Source organism: Papilio xuthus, unplaced genomic scaffold, assembly GCF_000836235.2.
Source record: "Papilio xuthus unplaced genomic scaffold, Pxut_1.1 DF827542.1, whole genome shotgun sequence".
In the NCBI taxonomy this organism is placed as follows: Eukaryota; Metazoa; Arthropoda; class Insecta; order Lepidoptera; family Papilionidae; genus Papilio; species Papilio xuthus.
In genome coordinates this window covers 3,984,271-4,003,717 of record NW_013531107.1, presented here as the reverse complement: position 1 = coordinate 4,003,717, position 19,447 = coordinate 3,984,271, and the positions used below count along the sequence as shown (strand labels likewise).

The window sequence follows — 19,447 nt, the reverse complement described above, 5'->3', positions numbered from 1 at the left end:
ATTGAAGACATCAGTTTTTGATAGAAAAAAATTACATATTGTCACAGACTCGTAATAGTTAGAAACAATTAAAAAATAAATATTCTAATAAATATATCGTTGTTTTTTTTAACGAATCAAAAGAAACTACTATTATTAGTTCATACATAGAAACATAGAATCGAATTTTGAACTTAATTTACTTATTTACCATTGTTATATACGATTTAGGAAATTAAATATAAACAACTAGATAAATGCACATAACGGTCTTATCATTAAATACTAAGACTATTATATAAAAAGTATTTTTAGTTTAATTAATAATCAAATAAATATTAAAATTCTCTCTCTATTTAATTTTCAATTTTTAGAACAGAGAGTTTGTATTTAAAATAATAATCATCCCACTTATTTTCGATACTCAGGGTAGTTTAAGTGTTAGTTAGGTAGGATCAAAGTTTGAGATATTTACTGTGAGAAATCTGCACTTAAGGGTTGCTTAAGCAATCGTTGCATATCTCTGAGTACGGCAGTTATGTGTTTATTTAATATATTTAATGCTTAAGTTACTGAAATTATTAAAAGAGAAAATATTATAAATTTTAAAATTATTTACATTAAAAAATATGGAGATGTAACTAGAAAACAACATGTTTAAATAGATTGTACTATAATAGAATAGTTCCAATTAATATCACAGTTTCTGTATTAAAATTAGGACATATAGTGTTTCACTACACCAACTAGAAACAGTAAGTCCTCGTTATGTCCGCACATTCGTTAACATCTTGATGTCACCCAAAATAATACTGCGCATTGGAATATCGATACATACTTCTCGTGTTAGGGTCAGTTTCCGCTTGGATTTGAACTCTAGGTAACGTTTTCACTGCAACACCACGACCTAAAGTACCATGGTGTACTGGTCTTAAAGGCATTTCTATAGGATACTCTGCTACTTGTCCGTAAATATTACTGCTGACATGTGGATACGTGTTAGGTACTGGTCTACCGACATATCTATTTATTTTAGGACTGATAGCCATACTAGCAAGTTGCATTTCTTGTTTGAGACCTGTATCAATATTGTCAACTGGACCTGATAGGCTAGTTATATTTATGTCATTGTCAACTTCAGATATACTATCATTGAAGCCATTAGGTATTTCCGTGGTAGCAGACACATCAGGACCCTTCGGTTGTTCCTGATTACTTCTATTTGTTAGACATCTAACTGTAGCAGCAACAATCCCAATTAAAAGTACCGCAGCTATTCCAGCGATGATGTAGACGTAGATAATATCGAACTGATCTGTACAAAAATATTAAACAATTAATTATTTCACAGAAATCTTCATATTAAATCATTCAAACTTTCGTGAGACATTATAAACTTATATATAAACGGCTAAAACACTCGACGAAACGGCAAACGGACAAAACTTCGACGGCGGCACCGACTATTTTAGTGTAGGGCTCGAAACTAGTCGGTGCCGCCACCGGACGAATAAACGTGAGTGTTATAGTCGTTTTTATATAAGTTTAGAAATGTTATAAATAAAGTAAAATGTCACATAAAGTAAACTAATCCTTAGAAATAAAGAAAAGCTACATGCAAATATATGCAACGCAACGTTAGCAAATAACATTTTATTTGTATGTGGCCTGTATCGTAATCTGTCATGCATTAGACCAATTATATAGCAATGAATTGCATTATTCAGTCACTTAGGCATTAGGTATTATTGAACATTAAATAGGACACAATGAATAACTTTGATGTTATTTTACAAACTCATTTACGTATCATTTAATTAAAAGATTTGAATTATTAAAATATTCCTTACCGTTGTTTTCAAGGTGATGTCTAGGTGATGATGGTGATGACTCTTGATGATTGTTACTTGTGACATTGTTGGGTGTAAGAGATGGCTTCTGTGATGGGATAGCGGCCACTGCCGGCGCTGGAGGCACAGCCGGTTCACCCCACCAACGATCACTGGACTCATCTAACGATGAAAAATTGATATAAAGCCACCTTTGCTATAATTTCGACAAATGAACAAACCAATGGTTTCTGAGATCAAAATCCCTGTTGAAAACATAATATTATCCCTGTTTTATCAAAGGTGAAAGAGAGGAATGACCATATGCTTTAGAGATTGTGGAGTCAGAAACCCACGGTAAGAGTTGGAAGTAAAAACGAATGACGATATCATAAATAAGTATGCTTTCTTAAATGTATTCATAAATAATAAGGGTTAGGGAGATATAAGGAAATTTTAGAAATAAATTGCAATCTTTGTCAAATAAAATATGACGTAAAATATAAAATATATTTGTTGAACAATCGGTTTGGAAATGAAACTAATTAGAATGGTATCATTGTAAAAAATATTGCACGTCAAAGTGCGCGCACTGTGCATCATGGAAGTGCAGAGCAAATTGGGTCATGCGCAGTCAACTTTGCTCAGCACTCTGTTTCAGTTGACACAGATTTATGAACGCGTGTAACTAATAATTCCCCACTTTACTTTGCCCATTATATCTGTAAAGCCTTGTTTCAATACTCTATGGATTGAGTAGAACCCTTATGAAGTTTTAATTAAATAAATTCTACTATATTGATTGATGGAAGTGTGAATACTCTGAAGCTAAGAGTACAAAGACTGTTATTAATTTCCACTTCATCGCATCATATTTATAAGTAAGATTTTGATTACGACTAACTCTTATCCTTAATTTAAAGTACATTTTTTTATTATGACATCTATAAATGATACTATATTCATAAAGTTGTCGACTGAGGTATTAATTTTTTTATATATATATTTAAATCTTATGTTCATAAGATTCGTTTAGTGACAACTATAACTGTTCGGTTTACTTTGATATATTCTATAAGCAAATAAGTAGTATAATATATTACTATCAATGCTAACTTAAGTTCAACTAAGTATAACTTACCAATATCTTCATTTTCTGTGTCGGATATATCATAAGCCACTTCGTCTTCTTCCGGTGCACTTTCATATCGTTCCTTGAGGACGGTGCGAGGTACTGCAAAGTAAAATGCCTTTAGTTTTTCTATTAAATTTTTAGAGTTATTTCCTTCATATCTGTATTAAAAATACATGGAAATTGTCAATAATGGACATTATATAGTGTAAAATATTGGTGTTTTTAGGGTTCCGTACCTGATAGGAAAAAAACGGAACCCTTATTGGATCGCTTTGTTTCTTATTAAGAATAAGAATATAAACTAAGACAATTATTAGAAAGCGTATAACAGGACATCTAAAAAGATTTGCTTCATCATATTTTAATATAAGTAACATCAGTCCTTAAGCTACATTTTATTAGGACAGTCTATCAAACCAACTTTAACCTAAGTCTATTTTGACGCAATGAAAATATTAAAATTATATAAAACTCTGTAGTAAACTTGTTTTGCAGTTCTCGTAGTATTAAATTGCATTTTATTTCAGCGTCGCGGTATAATAAGTTTCATTTTTATACTACACTTTAGATAGGAATTTGGGATGGTCTCTTAATCGTTCTGTTTCATGGTCGCTTTATTGCGGTCGCCAGTCAGACGGGGAATAACTCCATGTTTCATGTCCTTGAATAGTCAATAAACCATTCGAATCATGTAAATCTCTTGAGGATCTTTTTCTATTAGTTTTGTGTCAAAATATCATGAAATTTATGCAATAAAATGTATTGTAACAAAAAAACGAACATTTAATCGATTCAAATTTATATATAAGATATTTAACATACTAATATTTGAATGGATGTAACAAACTCAAGATATCTCAAAAACTGATGTCGCTGAAATTTGGCATAGATATAGAGTACAGTCTGAAAGAACACATAGGCTACTAATTAAGTTTTTTTAATTCCGTACGGATTCATGGGCAACAGCTAGTTGTAAGATAAATAAACATATTAGTAAGGCAAATGAGTTCCTAATAATCACGAGACACTTATTTAAACTTTATTATATTTATATATTTTTATCTGCTCAAGAAATAAATTCACTAATGTGTATTACTTACCACATGTGTATACAACTTTGAGATAAGTCCTGCTGCCGGCACGACAAGGTTTACCGAACATTTTACTGTCCGCCGCTAAAACGCATCGCCTCTTCCCGTGACATTCTCGCATTGATGTCTCCGTAGCGTAAGGCTCCAAGCAAGCTAACATCAAATATAATATGAAATTAACATAACGGTAAACCAAATTAAATAAAGAGTTTTAAACAAAAGAACTACGATGTTGAAAATACGGGTTTTTACTTGACTCCTAATATATCTTATAGCAAATTAACAAGGTAGAGCAATAGTAATCGAAAACAGTGACCTATTTTTTAGATTGCGATGAAAATTTTTTTTGTAGATCGTTTCATGCAAAGTGATTTAAATAATTGGTTGAATATAAATTCTTTGAACCTTTTCAATTATAATAATTGTACCGATCTCAACAAGATATTGTCTTCGAACGTTAGTTTAATGTCGATATAAAATCTATATATCATATAGTAAATAGAATATTCTTTTTTATTCTAGAACATGCCGTACCACTGTCATTCACTTTCGTGCCATAAATTTGCTTTGTCACTTATTCTTAATTCACCCTTTCAATATTCTCGAACCACCGAAGCGCATATTTCTCAATTTTAGTCACAATGTCCTTTTTTAAGCCACCCTTTTTCCTTACAACGCTATTTCCAATCCCATCATAGGCTTACAGCTTTCAAATATATTGTTAAAATTCGTATACCTTATTCCAACTATTATATTTTTTTATCGTGGATTTTTGACACCAAAATCTATGTATAAAACTTTGTTTTCTTTGACAGAACAGAAATAACAATATGTTTTAATCTGAGATTTAGGTCTCGGAACCCCACGGTAAGAACATCTTTTTAAGTTTGAACAAACTTGAATTCATTCCAATTTACAAATATTTGTTTTATAAATGTTTATTCTCATAACTACCGCTTGCAAAAGTTTTAATGATTTAACCGTAAGTGGCTCAGAACTTTGCCAAGGTTACTGGCAATTTAAAATGAAATCCGCTCATAAAATGTGTATCAGTATAAAATATATGTTTTTTTTTTTCATTTTAACGAATAAAACCGCATTTCGTTTTCGACTTTATTATTGTTTATTATACATATCGTACAAAATTTTATTACTAACTTGGGTAAGCAGAGATGACGAGATAGAGGATTTCCATATCTTTTATCACAAATTAAAATAATATTTCAGATAAAAGACACGACATTACATCTTACTAATGGTAAATCCGAATGTTTAAATGGATGGATGGATGTTTGTCACAAGGTACCACCAGAACAACTGCACGGATCTCGAATTTAGCATAGATATAGAACATAGTCCAGAAGAACACATGCTACTTATAAAGTATTTTTTTTTAAACCCGTGCGGACGGAGGGCGACAGCTAGTATACCATAAAGTATAAAATATCAAGTTTCAACACTCACTTTCTTCCTTCATTCCTCTCGGTTGCGGACATTGTATAGAATCGTACTCCGTCCTGCCGTACTGAGCGGAGTATATAGCAACCCGGGAATGCGGATTACAGCTCAAATGTAACACATCGTTCTCACAGCCAACTTTACTTCGAAATTCATCTGTTGGTCAAATAATACATTAGCTTAACCTATTCCCTGCATTCTATCAGAGCGTCGTTGGCTCAGGGGACAAGCACTTAACTTGCAATTTGCAGGTCCTGGGTTCCGAATCCCGCCATTTACCAATGTGTTTTTCGATTTCCGATTTACATATGTACATTTATTCGGCAAACCTGCACATATCTGAATAATTCAGAGATATGGATGAAGTCAACCAACCCGCACTTGGTCAGCGTAGTTGACTGTTGCCTAATCACCCTTAACTTAGGCTAGGTAGCGTGGTGGGGACGTATTGTGAGCTGATGATAATGATGATGATTCCCTGCATTCTATAACTAATATAATTCACAGACTCGATAATGAGAGAAAGGAACTTTTAGTATTAATCAAACTCATTTGCAAGCAAAGGTTTATGTTGTTCTAAATATGAGAACCTACTTACATGGACGGCATTTGTAAGCGACTTCGACGAACCTTCTAGAACCCGGGCACGGGTCTACTCCAAATGTTTTCGGGCTTGTGTGGAACTTGCACTGTCGTTTCTTTTGACACGCCTCAACTACAGTCTGCAATAGTGAATACTAACACACTTAAGTTAGTATGTCTATTCTTTTTCTATAAAGGAGTACAGTTTTATGCAATATTTTGTTACATAATCTTAGTCAACAAACTTTATTTTTGGAACTCATAGTGCAGACAAATAATCTGTCATTTCCTTGTGATGCATGCATTTATATAGGCTTACTTGTTACGATGAGGGTCCTAAATTCACATTTATTTCTATATCAAACGGAGAACCGCAAAATTAAAATGTCGATGTTTGATTATGGAAAAATACTCATGAAACCTTTTAGTACCAATATCCTCTTTACCCTAATTGCAAAGACGTGTTTAATTTTAAATATTCATTAATCGAATTCACCAGGGTAAATAATTACGAGCTACTAACACAGTATCCTTCAAAAGGAATGAGTAATGAGGATATTATTTCTCTGCTCGACAGATGGATTGTCACATTAAAGTATTTACTAAGTAATATTTAATCTAGGTCACTTTCCTCCGAACCTTAACTGAATGAAACCTGAACTGAAATTATATTTTGGTCGCTAAAACTTATTAATTAATGGTTGAAAGAAGATGGATTGTTAAAAATTTGTAATTTTAACACACATTTTACTAAACAACATTTTTATTCCCATCGTCGTTTTATGGTAACGTGGCTTAAACGGTTGAACTGATTTTGAAAAATTAAGTGACATTCTATTCTTTTTTCTTCAGAGTATCGTAGATGTAATTACACTGTCATTTGGCCTTGATATCTCTCAATTAAAAACTGTTCATGTAGAGCAGTCTTTCGCAAAGTGGACGATAACGCCCCCTTGTGGGCGCTGCAGGTCTCAAGTTGCGGGTTATAGTAAAAGATTCGTTTAGAATTGTCCGTTAATATACATATATAGGTCATAATAATTATTTAATTTAATTTGAAGTTTTAGTAGTTTTTAAATATGTGAGAATATGGGGGCGCTAAAAAAATACTTATTCTCAAAGTGGGCAGTAGACAAAATAAGTTTGGGAACCAATGATATAGAGGCATCAAATACACCCATCTATTAGAGGTTCGTGGTAACCGAAACTATATTACCTGTAAGGCACTAGGCCAGGTGCAAGGCGCATCTCCCCCAACCACTTCTACAGCAACTGGCTGATACTCCGCCAGTTCTGGTGAGCACGAGGTCTGTGACGCGGAGGAACCGTATTGAGCTACTTGTATGCTTATCGTTGTCCCACGTGGACAGATGAGAGTCACCATGTCCTCGTCACACGCGGCCTTTTGATGTGTTCTTAATGTGCCCAGAAGTAATTCTGTGAAACAAATGAACGCTGTTATATCTTACTAATATTATAAATGCCAATGTTCTGATGGATGGTTGGATGTTTATTATAAGATCTTCAGAACAGCTGCATGGATCTCGCTGAAATAAGAAAATATAGGCTACTAATTCGGTTTTTTTTTTTAATTCCGCACGAACAGGGTCGATGAAATGACATGAATCTGAACTCTTTTCTGTAGATGGGTCAATTTATCTGATTAAAAGAGATATACAGGGTGATCAAGCATTATCTGAAATTCCTTTGTCTTGGTTTTACCTTAAAAAAATTACACTTGCAGTTCATCTTTATTATTTTGGTTGGCTATGAGTATATTATAATTTTGAGGTTTTAAAATAAAAAAAGGATCTTGACAGACAGGCGGACGGCTAACAAAGTCATCTTATAAGGTTTTTTTTTCCTATGAGGCACGGAACCCTAAAAATTATTGATTTCTAACATCAGATAAATATCTTGAGTTGATAAAAAAGGAATATTAAAAACCAATCCTAAAGTTCTAAAAAGATTAAATACTTTTCAATTTACACTTTCAGAACTTTTAAAACAAAAAAAAGAACAAGAATAGAGACATAGACAGGGGTGATAATTATAGAGGTTAGGTTAGGAAAGTTTTACGTTGCGATGTGAAATAAAACGTATTATTTTACTTTAAATGATATAACAACATTTAATTATACTTATTATTTCGTCTTGATGGTGATTCAAAGTTATCGACGCTAAAGCTCTGTATCAAAATATGTAATGAGCTTCTTGAACTCACTTAAAGCTAAAAGCTTTCGACTACCCTCGAAATATAAATTATTTTAGAATCAAAATTATCATCTTACACCTGCGTCAACTTAAATCATACTTAAGAATAGAAGCGAATATTATTATGTTTCACTTGTTAATATAAATTACATTTTTGATAGAAAAAAAAACAAGGAATATATGTAAGTGTATAATAAAAAACATTGCTATTTTAATTTGAAAGTAATATTATATTTATAAAAATACAACTTTAAATAGTAATCCAAATCTTTTTAAAATGTAAAGTGAAATTCCAGCATTTTTTTGTTGCCGCAGCTGTAACATTTTATTCCAAAAACGGTTACCCGTAATCTTTTTTTTTTTGTAAAAAGAAGTTCGAGTCGACATCGCAAAGCCCAACTTGAAATCGGATAAAAAGTAATTAGAAATCATAAAAAATGTAAGGTTTAGCGAGTTGTGACATTAAGGGTACATTTCTGTAATTATACTTATCAAAAGGTCAACTACTAACGCTAACAAGCTCAATGACTAAGCATACCTAATTTGGTAGTTAGGTTACTAAGTAAAATATACAGACTCAAATACAGTAACCCTCATTTCAGTTCCACTATATTTACTTTAACAAACTCCGAGTTATTCTACGAAACTAAAAGACCTCGTGACCCGTATCTTCTAGTTTTATTAAATATGCAAGGCCTTATAACAAATTGAATAATCATTTTCTGACACATATGGAGATACACCAGACTTGTACACTCATACACATACTGACAAACGTGTAAAATATGTATTTACTTGCTTTTTTTAAAAAAAATAGTAGCCTATGTGTTTTTCCAGACTATGTTCTACATGCTTGCCGAATTTCATCGAGACACGTTCAGCCTTTCTGGGGATATTTTCAAACAAACATACATCCATCTATCCACTTAAACATTCGCATTTACAATATTAGCAACATGGTTATTGTAATCGAATATTTTATATTTGAAATTGAGAAAAATAATAAAATGTATAGATTTTGCCCTCATATTTATAGTAATTCATAAATTTATAACAAAACTAGCTGTCGCCCGCGACTCCGTCCGCGCGGGATTAAAAATAGATGTTGGCCGATTCTCAGACCTACTCAATATGCTCACAAAATTTCATGGTAATCGGTCAACCTGTTTCAGAGGAGTATGGGAACGAAACTTGTGACACGAGAATTTATATATAAAAAGGATAAATATGTACGCCAAATAACTATCCGAGTTTTGTTCAAATAATCGCCACTAAATAACGAACAAACGAGCTTACAAATCAAAAACCAGATCAGCTACAAATCTGTTAATCTTTACACATGTTGTTTTATAACTAATTAATCGGTTCGATGTAAATAAAAGCTTAACCGACAATAATAAAATCATTTTATTACCTGAAATATACATCATGTACGGGGCCACACACTCGTTGCCCATATGTTGGATAATAAAAGCACGCGAGATAAAAATATTTACAACGGGCAACTGTTCAACATACCCTCGTGTAATGCTTAAGAGTCAGTCACTTAAACAACGGGTCATTAAGGGGATGCTTTCTATTTATAGAAGCATCCTCGTATTTCATACTTGACGAGAGGCATAATATGCCGCACGTGGCGAACCATACTTACTTTTAGGTACAAAACTTTTAAATATCGTTCAGTCACTTTTTTTAATGATGAATGATGACATAAATAGTTTTTAATTTAATTAATTAACATGTAACTTATATTTAAGACTCTTTTTGTTAAAGGTAATTTGTTCTATTAAGATGGTGTACAAAAAATAAGTTTGCTCTCAACTTGAATTTAGAAGCAACATTTTAACATGAAATTAAATCTATTAAAAAACACAACTTCTATTTCGGTGACAAAGAATAATGGTGTGCTAACGATGTCTTCACTTTGTTCAAATTAAATTATTTTGAGCGAAGCTTGCTCTTAAATAGCATGCACGTTAACCACAGAGAAACAGATGCCAAAGCTGTGGTCCAAGTTTAATTTGAATATTAAATGTAATGAAATTTTGGTTAACTCAAAATTTTATAAAAATAAAGACAACAATTTTACTATCAGTTTCGTCTCCCTTAGTGTTTTCACTATTCATACATTGATACCAAAATATATTTTTAATAAAGAAAATTATTTTTAAAATTACTGAAAAACTCGGACAAATGGTATAAAAGATGACCATGCAAATGATTTAGTAGCGAGTTGAAACCAAAAATTACGCATGATGATTTATTGTTCAAAAACATTTCGTTAACCGTAGATTTCCACTGCCACAACTTTCATACAAAACTAGCTGTAGGCTCTCACTCTATCTGCGCGTAATTAAAAATAGTAGCCTATGTGTCCTTGCCGACTGTGTTTTACATCCATTCTAAATTTCAGTAAGATACGTGCATTCGTTCTGGAGATATCTTCAAACAAACATCCATCCAATCATCTAAACATACGTATTTATAATATTAGTAATATAAACGTTATATATTTATACTATGTAGAGACTTCATACTCAAAATCTATGTATAGACATAAATATGTAACCGCTTGTTGTGACTCTTATCACAAAATAGAATCAACAAATGTAGCATTATTTTATTTCATAGCATTTGGCATTATTAGATATATACGTTCAATATAATATTTCATTCTTTCAACGGAGCTCCTTTCATAATATATTCGAGACCAAAGATTATTTAATATAACCGAATCGTTTCAAACGAGGATATTAGTCGAAGAATCTTCAAAGATAAAACTATTTTTAGTATTGTCTTGGACACAATTTGGAACAAAGTATTTTTAGTTGTAATTCAATCTTTAAAAAATCCACTGAACGTCACATAAATATCAAAAAACCACAAATCAAGTTGGTAAGAAAATTGAGTTACCCAAAATAAATTTTTAAGGATCAAAGACCTAACAGCTTCATTTGATATAAAATAGAAGAAAAAAATGTTTGGATAAGCGAACAATAAGATCTTTTGAAGCCAACTTATATGGAACTAAATTATTTATGTTCCCAGGAATCACTCAAAGAGATCGTTTTACGGCCGTCAAGAGGAAAAAAGACTTGACAGCTACGCGAGGGATGGGCCCACATTAATGTCCGAGAGTATAAGACCCATACGTCCCATCAAAACATTTTTACGACCGCAACATACATAGTCAATAGTAAGATCAGTGTTCGTCGAGTGATTTAAAACTATTCCCTAACATGGAAATGTATACAATGTTGAATCCTTACAGCATTTGTACCACATTGTATGTCTCTCGAAATTGTATTATTATTTTACTTAACTGTGCTTATAAGTTTAGATGAGTGGGTGGATGTTTGTAAATAGGTATCTTCAGAATAGCTTAACTTCTTCTAATGTCTCTCCATTTGTGGAGGTTGGCCGTCAGCTCAGCGAAACCCTTTTCTGTCCTGTGCCAAGCGAAAAAGTTGTTCAACGCTGGCAATAGTAGTCCATTCCCGGATGTTTCTCACCCACGACTTTCTCCTTCTTCCAACTAGCCTTCTGCCTGCGATTTTGCCCATCATTGTGTTGAAAAAGTTCATATTTTTCGCATCGCACTACATTAACCGCTTAACGAATAAAGTTTGGCACAGACGTAGAGCATAGTCTGGAAGAACGCATAGGCTTCTTATTAAATTATTTTTTAATCTCATGTGGACAAAGTCGCGGGCGACAGCTAGTTTTAAAATTATGAAGAATTTCATATAAAAAGGGTGGTAGTTATAGCACGTTGGAGAGAGTATCAAGAATCATTGACTTGAAGTGCTCCGGCATTGTTTCTGAACGAGATCAGATATGGAGGGAACTTTTGTCTAACCACAAACATTGAAGTTTTATTGCTCGAGTTTACGAACTTACATACAAAAGATCTTGACAATACTCGTAAAAATAATAAACTTTTCTTTAAATATAAATTTATAAAATTTAATCCTTTTTGTTTTGATATTTGTCTGCATATTGGTATATTTTTATTGCCATAAGTTAAATAAGAAAGCGTCGGTGGCTCAGGAGTCCAGCTAGACTCACAAACTGCAGGTCCTAGGTTCGAATCCCCCCCTGTACCAATGTGTTTTTCGATTTCCGATTTACATATGTACATTTACCCGACATTCTCACGGTGAAGGAAAACATCGTGATGCAACCTGCACATATCTGAGAAGAAATTTGGCTTTTGGCCTTACTCATAAAGTGTGGTTCATTTATCTCTATCGGACATTTTATCCATTCTACATCTCTCACACAGACTCTCCCAAATTATAGTGTATTCTAAGGCTTGGACTACAGTAAATCTATTATAGGAATAGTGTTCCGTACACACTGTACTGTGACTAAGCGAGACCGTAAAAATCTCCTAAAAGCGATTGTGTACGTGACACTTTTGAAAGGGGTTCGTGACAAAAGGAATTGATAAAGTAAAATAGCAGCTTTGTGGATTCGTTTGAAGACTAAATATTTCTTTTTAGCAGTGGAATTTGTTGGAAAAGATTTTTTTTGTTGTTGAGTTTTATAATTTAAAAGGCTACGAAGAATAGACGACAATTGCCCTCTTTTCATTATTGTTTCTGTTTTGTTGAATTTTTTTTATGAATTTTTGATGAAATTTTTTGACGCGAATAAAACAAAATGACAGTTCATTATTAATTTTTACGTCAATTTTAATAATTGTAACTCTCCGATTCTTTAAATTTTTCTCTTTTGTAATTAATAAAAAAAACATCAGTAACGTTTTAAAATATATTTTAAACTGACGAATTGACCTCCTTCTGTAAAATGATGAACGTGATATCGGAAGCCGCAAAACGGAACTGTATTGAATGTTCACTAATGTATTCCGATAAGTAGATACGTAATATCCTCACTTATTGTATTTCATAGTAAAATTGACTCTGACGTATTATCCATAAAACATTCGACATAAGTTCAATCAGGGACATTTTGAGAAGCGTAATTTTAAAATCATCAAATGAAACATCTATATGATTGGAGATATAAAAGCTACACAAATTTCGATGTTGCAAAAATAGCAATATCCACATCTCACTAACATTATACATGGAATGTTTGGATGGATGGATGGATATGTATAGCCTGAAAGAACACATATGCTATTAACTACGTTTTTTTAATACCTCGCAGACGGAGTCGCGGACGACATCTAGTAATAAATAAACTCATAACACGCAAACTGCTTCTTAATTTCTCACTTCACTCAAAGCATATATTTCCAAAAAATATATAATTAAGTTACTTACGCGAATTTATATTTTTACTAAAATGTCATAGCTTCCATTGCCCCTGTACGAGGTCTGTGATCATATATAATTCAGAGATATTACGTGGCTCAAAATGAGTACACGGGCTGCCATAATTACATTTCTTCCTTTAATGAAGTACATAAATTATTACAAGGGAACAGGAGTAGCGGATTAACATCACATGGTACAATTGCTCAAGAGCGGCTACACTTAAAATTATGTTACTTTTTTCCGCACGTTTTCACTACCATATTATTATTTTTGTAATAAAAGAGCCTAAGGTATCTTTGTACTGATGATACCGCAATGAAAACTGACGGTTAAATTCATCTGTATGAAGTATAAAAACTATAACTCTACCTAAGTGATTTATAGTTGTACATTATGGCCGATTTCCCTTCGTTCGTTGTGTCATGTGGTGTCACAAGATTGATATAATATACAGCAAAGCTCAATAATTAAAACGTCAGTTAGTTTCTTTAGAGGTGGAAGGAAGGGAAGTTATGGTTACCAAAAAATTTTAGATACCAAAATTGACCTGTGAATTAGAACTCACAAAGTGCCATCTTGAGTCAGTCTCAATAACTATATTCAAATAAGATTTAGATTCTAGAATAATTTCGGTTACTAACGTTACAACTGTCAGATAATCTATTAAGGTAAACTGGCATTTAATAATACCTGTTCGTAACAATGATATCAACTCCCCAATAAACAGGTGAAAAACGATTGTATATCTGGCCAGTTGAAATGTTGACCGAAAATCTTGTACGTGACACGCAGCGTGGATAATCCGCGCGATACGAACCGCATCCGCTAAAATAATGGACTGAATTTATACAACCGACCGCACAATTATGTGTATCATTTCATTGTGACAATAAATGTTAATATTGTTTTAATTTGCGATAAGTTTTATTTGTCTTAGGAAGCAAACGTATACAAATGCAATCGGGAACGAGCACTCAATGAAAACGTACATTTTTTTAAACCATTAATTCACAAATTCATGATTTTGAACGATTGAATGAATTTGATTTGAACATTTTCTGAATCATTAATTTGTGAATTAATGATTCAAAAAAATGTTTCCAGCAAGAGATGAATTACGACGGTTTCTAGAGAAAAATCTTAGTAAGTACGACATTTTAAATACAATTGCTAATTAGTTAGAATACTAAAAATAACTAATATTTTTTATTCTTCAGAAATGGATAAAAATTTAAATAGAAATAGACCATCTAAATGCAAAGTAAAACTTTGATCGTAAAATTTGAAATTTGCTTCGGGTTTTTTTGCAAATTACAATCAGTATGATAATGACTGAAGTTTGTATCGCATTATTAGCCGTTATTAACAAACTTAATTTTGGAATCTGTGGTTTATACTAACAAGTAATTAATTGAAAACAATGCTATCATTTTACCGAAAAATCGTACCAATTTCTTTTGCCTACTATTAAATTTGTAGTAAAACTAAACATAGAATTTCTATGTGTGTAGAACATAAGAATACGAGAAGAGATAAAAATATACAAAATTTATTAAACTTACCCAAGTTATCGGCTTTGTGTAACGGAATAACTGCAACCCATAACACAAATAAAAATCCAGTTCTTCGTTCCATTTCAACTTTGTACGGACGTTACTAACACATTCTAACACTTTTCCAATATCTCGAACTCACAACCACTTTAAAACTGAAGCAATTCGTCAAGTGTTCAGCATTTTACAAAATAAAACTTGATATTTGTCTTGATTCTTTCCAGTCACTAATAAAAATAAAGTTGAAATATATTTTAGGAAAAAAACATGAGATTTATCAATGACTTAAATTACGCTTTACTTCTACAACTAGACATCAATTAATTAATGCTGTTAAACTTTGATTATTTCTTTAGTGTGTTACCGTGGGTTTCTGAGTCCAAAATCTCCGTTTAGATCATATTGCTGTCTCTGTTTTATCAACGATAACGATAGGGATATCCAATTTTCATTAATTTAGTCAGTCAATGACAAAGTTGAATCATTATTTGGGTTAATAATTCTGATTCGCTTCATTTCATTAACAGACCAATACAAATAATAATCAAATAGAATAATCGTAATAAATAAACATCAATGGTTATATTTCATTAGATTTATTATGCCGTAAGCATTCTGTTTAAGCAAATCAGTAAGGCGTTCAAGCATAATAGCCCTAATTTTGTAGGAAATTGTAATGGAAAATACGACTCCCTTTTTATTACTGGGAAAAGAGAAAAATGACGCCGATTTCGTCAAGGAAATGCTGATTTTTGTTTTTCCCCGAATTAGAAATATTGAGATCGAGGGTAAAGCGTTGCGTAAATTTAACGAACGAAAGTAAATGGATCGTAACATCATTAGGTTTTGTCATTATGGCAGGCCTTCCTGACGTTTTTGCGTGATAGGATAAATAAAATACCTGTCACCTCTGGCACTGGATTTATTCAGTTGTTTTGCAACCGTTAAATAAACATTTTTTAAAGATAAAATCTCAAAGAGCTAATTTTCAACTTATCATTTTTTTATATTTATATATAAAATTGGAGTGTCTGCATATATATACGGTACGGTACGGTAAACCAAAACAATTTTTGTCTATCTGTCTGTTTGTTTGTTCCGGCTAATCTATGAAATGACTGGACCGATTTTGACGGGACTTTTGTTGGCAGGTAGCTGATGTAATAAGGAGTAACTTAGGCTACGTTTAATCTGCAAAATATATTTTATTTTAGAAAAATAAAGTAAAGGTTATATGTCCAAGTACTGTCCAGTACCGCGCGCTCAAAGATAATATATCACGCGGACGAAATCGCGGGCATAGCTAGTTCAGAATAAAAAAATATTTCATTGTTACAAATCTCTTAATGATAAAGCACAATTCACAAGAATAAGTTGATATCAAAGTTTTGAAAGCTCGTCAATGACCTAAATGAGAAAGTTGCGTGAGAAAGAATTCAAAAATTACGTGTTATTAGAGAATTTTACTTTTGTTCTTTGATTCTTTTGAATTGTATTTTTATTTAAAAAATTCTGATTTTAGAATAACTTTTTATGATCGTAAAATATTGGAATTGGAAAAAAGTTAAGGTAATTTTATTCTGCCAATAAACATAATCGATAACTTGGATGTAAGTCAATATTCTTAATGCAAAATGTACAATATTGAGCCAAGTCAGGTTCGGACTAAATCCTAACACCTGCCTAAATATCAGTCTAAGATTCAAGAGTAATTACTTATTTAAAAGCTTGCCGTCTGAACAATGTTCAGTTGATTTAAATTGTTCACTTACATTATTATATTTCAAAGTATTTTGTAACTCAAATTTTGACAGCTGTCATTTTAATGTCAAAAACTTCACCACAGTCAATATTAAATGAAACATTGTGAAGAAATATAAGCTATATTAAAAGTTATAAAGTAACCACATAAAATAGGGTGAATGTATTTAACAAATATGTTGAATATACATTTCTGTAAATATCAAAAGACATTTTTATAGTAGAAATAAAATAAAGAATACAAAATATGAAATCACGTTTTCGGGCTTCGCTATTTTCATATAAGCTAGACTTATCTGAAAATATACAAGTGAACGAACCTATTATGTTAATGTGATTCCTAGAATCTGCAGTAACCACATAGTAATAGCAATTTATCTTAATTAATTTTTATCTAATATCAGACTCGGAGCTTGTAGAGTTCTTTGAACAGTAACGTTTGTAATAAGTTTACTGATGACGATATTACGTATTACTTTGTGTCTCCACTGTCAAAACAAATGTATAAAGCATAGTGCCATCTCTATTTTTTTAAACAAAAATGAGTGGGATAAAAAAATTATTTGTACAGGAATAAGACAATGGAAACCCACGATATTTATGCCTACATCTCCGTCAGTACTAATCTAACTCCCCAGTGTTTAAAGTCCTTGCATAAATCCCGCAATATATCCTTTGGAACACTAACGCCATCTTCGACTTTTTACCACTGAACACTAAGTCTAGTATAACACGCCCACGTGTGAAATGCATTGTTTCTTTGCCACTGACTTTTATTCTACTCATGACAATGATTAAAATGTTTGTAGAAAAATGTTTTATATGTTCAATAAGTAAACGATTTTTCTATTTAAATAATTTTGTCCCTATTCCCTTCCATAGTCCTCTTACAGTGTAACCAGACGAAGGAATTGTGTTATTATTAAAATTTGTTATTATTAGTGATCTATTTCAAAGATACATTTATCCGACATAGCCTTGGCCTAATTACACGGACCAATTGGTACGTCTATAAATTATCTGAATATATCATAAAAGAAAATGTCAATTCATTTAAAATTTTACCGTGAAATGCAATACAATACAATATTTATTGGTAATGTTTAAATTACAGATCAAAGATCGATTTACAAAAAAATTTTTTTTCATTGAAAAATTTTTTTTCGTTGAAAATTTTTTTCGTATGTATACATACCGTAATGATATTTCAAATGCTTTTGTCATTAATATACTAATGTAAAAGACACATTATACATACATTTTTTTTGTTTTATTATGTACCTAAAACATAAGCGTATTATTTATGTTACTTCCTATCTAGACAATAATTGCTATTTAGATATCTGTGTCAGTATTTAATATGTCTGAGACGGAAATTTCCTCGAAACCCCGGAAAGAATACCGGATACCGTGTAGACGATAACAAATATAATGATAAAATTTTATTAAAATTATTTATGAAAATCCAGATTTTAAAAACGTCCTTTAGTTTCTTACACAAATATTTGCATTTATTTTTAATCATTAAAATAAAACATTATAATTATTAAAAGCCTTTTGACAGCCAGTTAAATAATGTTATGACAAAAAGTATTTATTTTATTAACTGAATAACAACTGTCTAAATAAGTTTCCTATTTATTATAATAGTATTTAAATTAAGTATAGTTATTCATAAATATTAGTTAAATTTATAAATTTAAATATATTAGCTATAAACTTAAATATCAGAGAGATTGAGAATCTGAGTAAAAATGAATAAAATGAGTTTACATTAAAATATGACTTTACCGAAAACAAAAGTAAACACCGAAAAAAAAAATATTCACAATTTAAAAAAATAATGGAAACTAAAAGATCAATTCACAACACAAGCACAATTATTGTCACATACACTTAAAATATTTATATTTAATAGTACCAAGATCGTAAGTATGAATGATTTCGCTTACACGTAATCACGACCAATCGTGTCGGAGGCGCGCGGACGACTGTGCTTGTAGCTGGCTGTAGAGTTCAGATACGTTTCAGTGGCCTCTCAACAGATTTGTCGAGTCCGCCCAAACTGCGCATCTAGATTACCTTGCATTACAGACATTGCAATTTGCTGTTCCATAATCGTATTCAATAAAAATTTAAATGTAACTTAACTTAAGTTACATTAAAAATTTTATTCTCTCTTTTTTATCTCAATTCAAAGCTCTAAAAGTATTTCTTTTAAATTTAAAGCAATCGTTCATTCACTATACACGAATTAGTTTGCTGTAGCGATTAAAATGCTGCTTCTGCTTGAAACTATTCGTGTATGTCAGCTCTACCAGTCACGTTGAATAGACGGTTCCCATTAAAAGTCTCAAATAAAATAATTTAATTATCTTAAATTGCTATTACTCGTGTGAGTGACAAATTATGTGTTTAATACTTGATACTACAGTAGACACAAAGCTATATACTTAATTACTTTTAATTAAAAAAATAATTAATGTTAAAAAATTCGTTATAAATTATTTATTAACTATTTTAATAATAATTTAAATATACCGTACATTCCTTTTCA

General features: G+C 31.5%; 1 protein-coding gene across 2 annotated transcripts; it reads right to left on the bottom strand.

Annotated features, from left to right (window-relative positions):
- Positions 1-618: 618 nt before the first annotated feature.
- Positions 619-18,866, bottom strand: LOC106118882 (uncharacterized). 2 transcript variants are annotated; one of them, XM_013313647.1, is made up of 9 exons: positions 18,812-18,866; positions 15,139-15,356; positions 7,291-7,511; positions 6,091-6,229; positions 5,499-5,648; positions 4,044-4,187; positions 2,950-3,042; positions 1,830-1,991; positions 619-1,294 (listed from the first exon to the last, which is right to left on the bottom strand). In XM_013313647.1, exons 2-9 carry the CDS (start codon positions 15,209-15,211, stop codon positions 777-779), a joined length of 1,500 nt encoding a protein of 499 aa, XP_013169101.1. In that variant the 5' UTR covers positions 15,212-15,356; positions 18,812-18,866; the 3' UTR covers positions 619-776. The 2 variants fall into 2 exon arrangements, with proteins under 2 accessions (XP_013169101.1, XP_013169100.1); XM_013313646.1 differs by having other exon boundaries at positions 18,682-18,863.
- Positions 18,867-19,447: the final 581 nt, after the last annotated feature.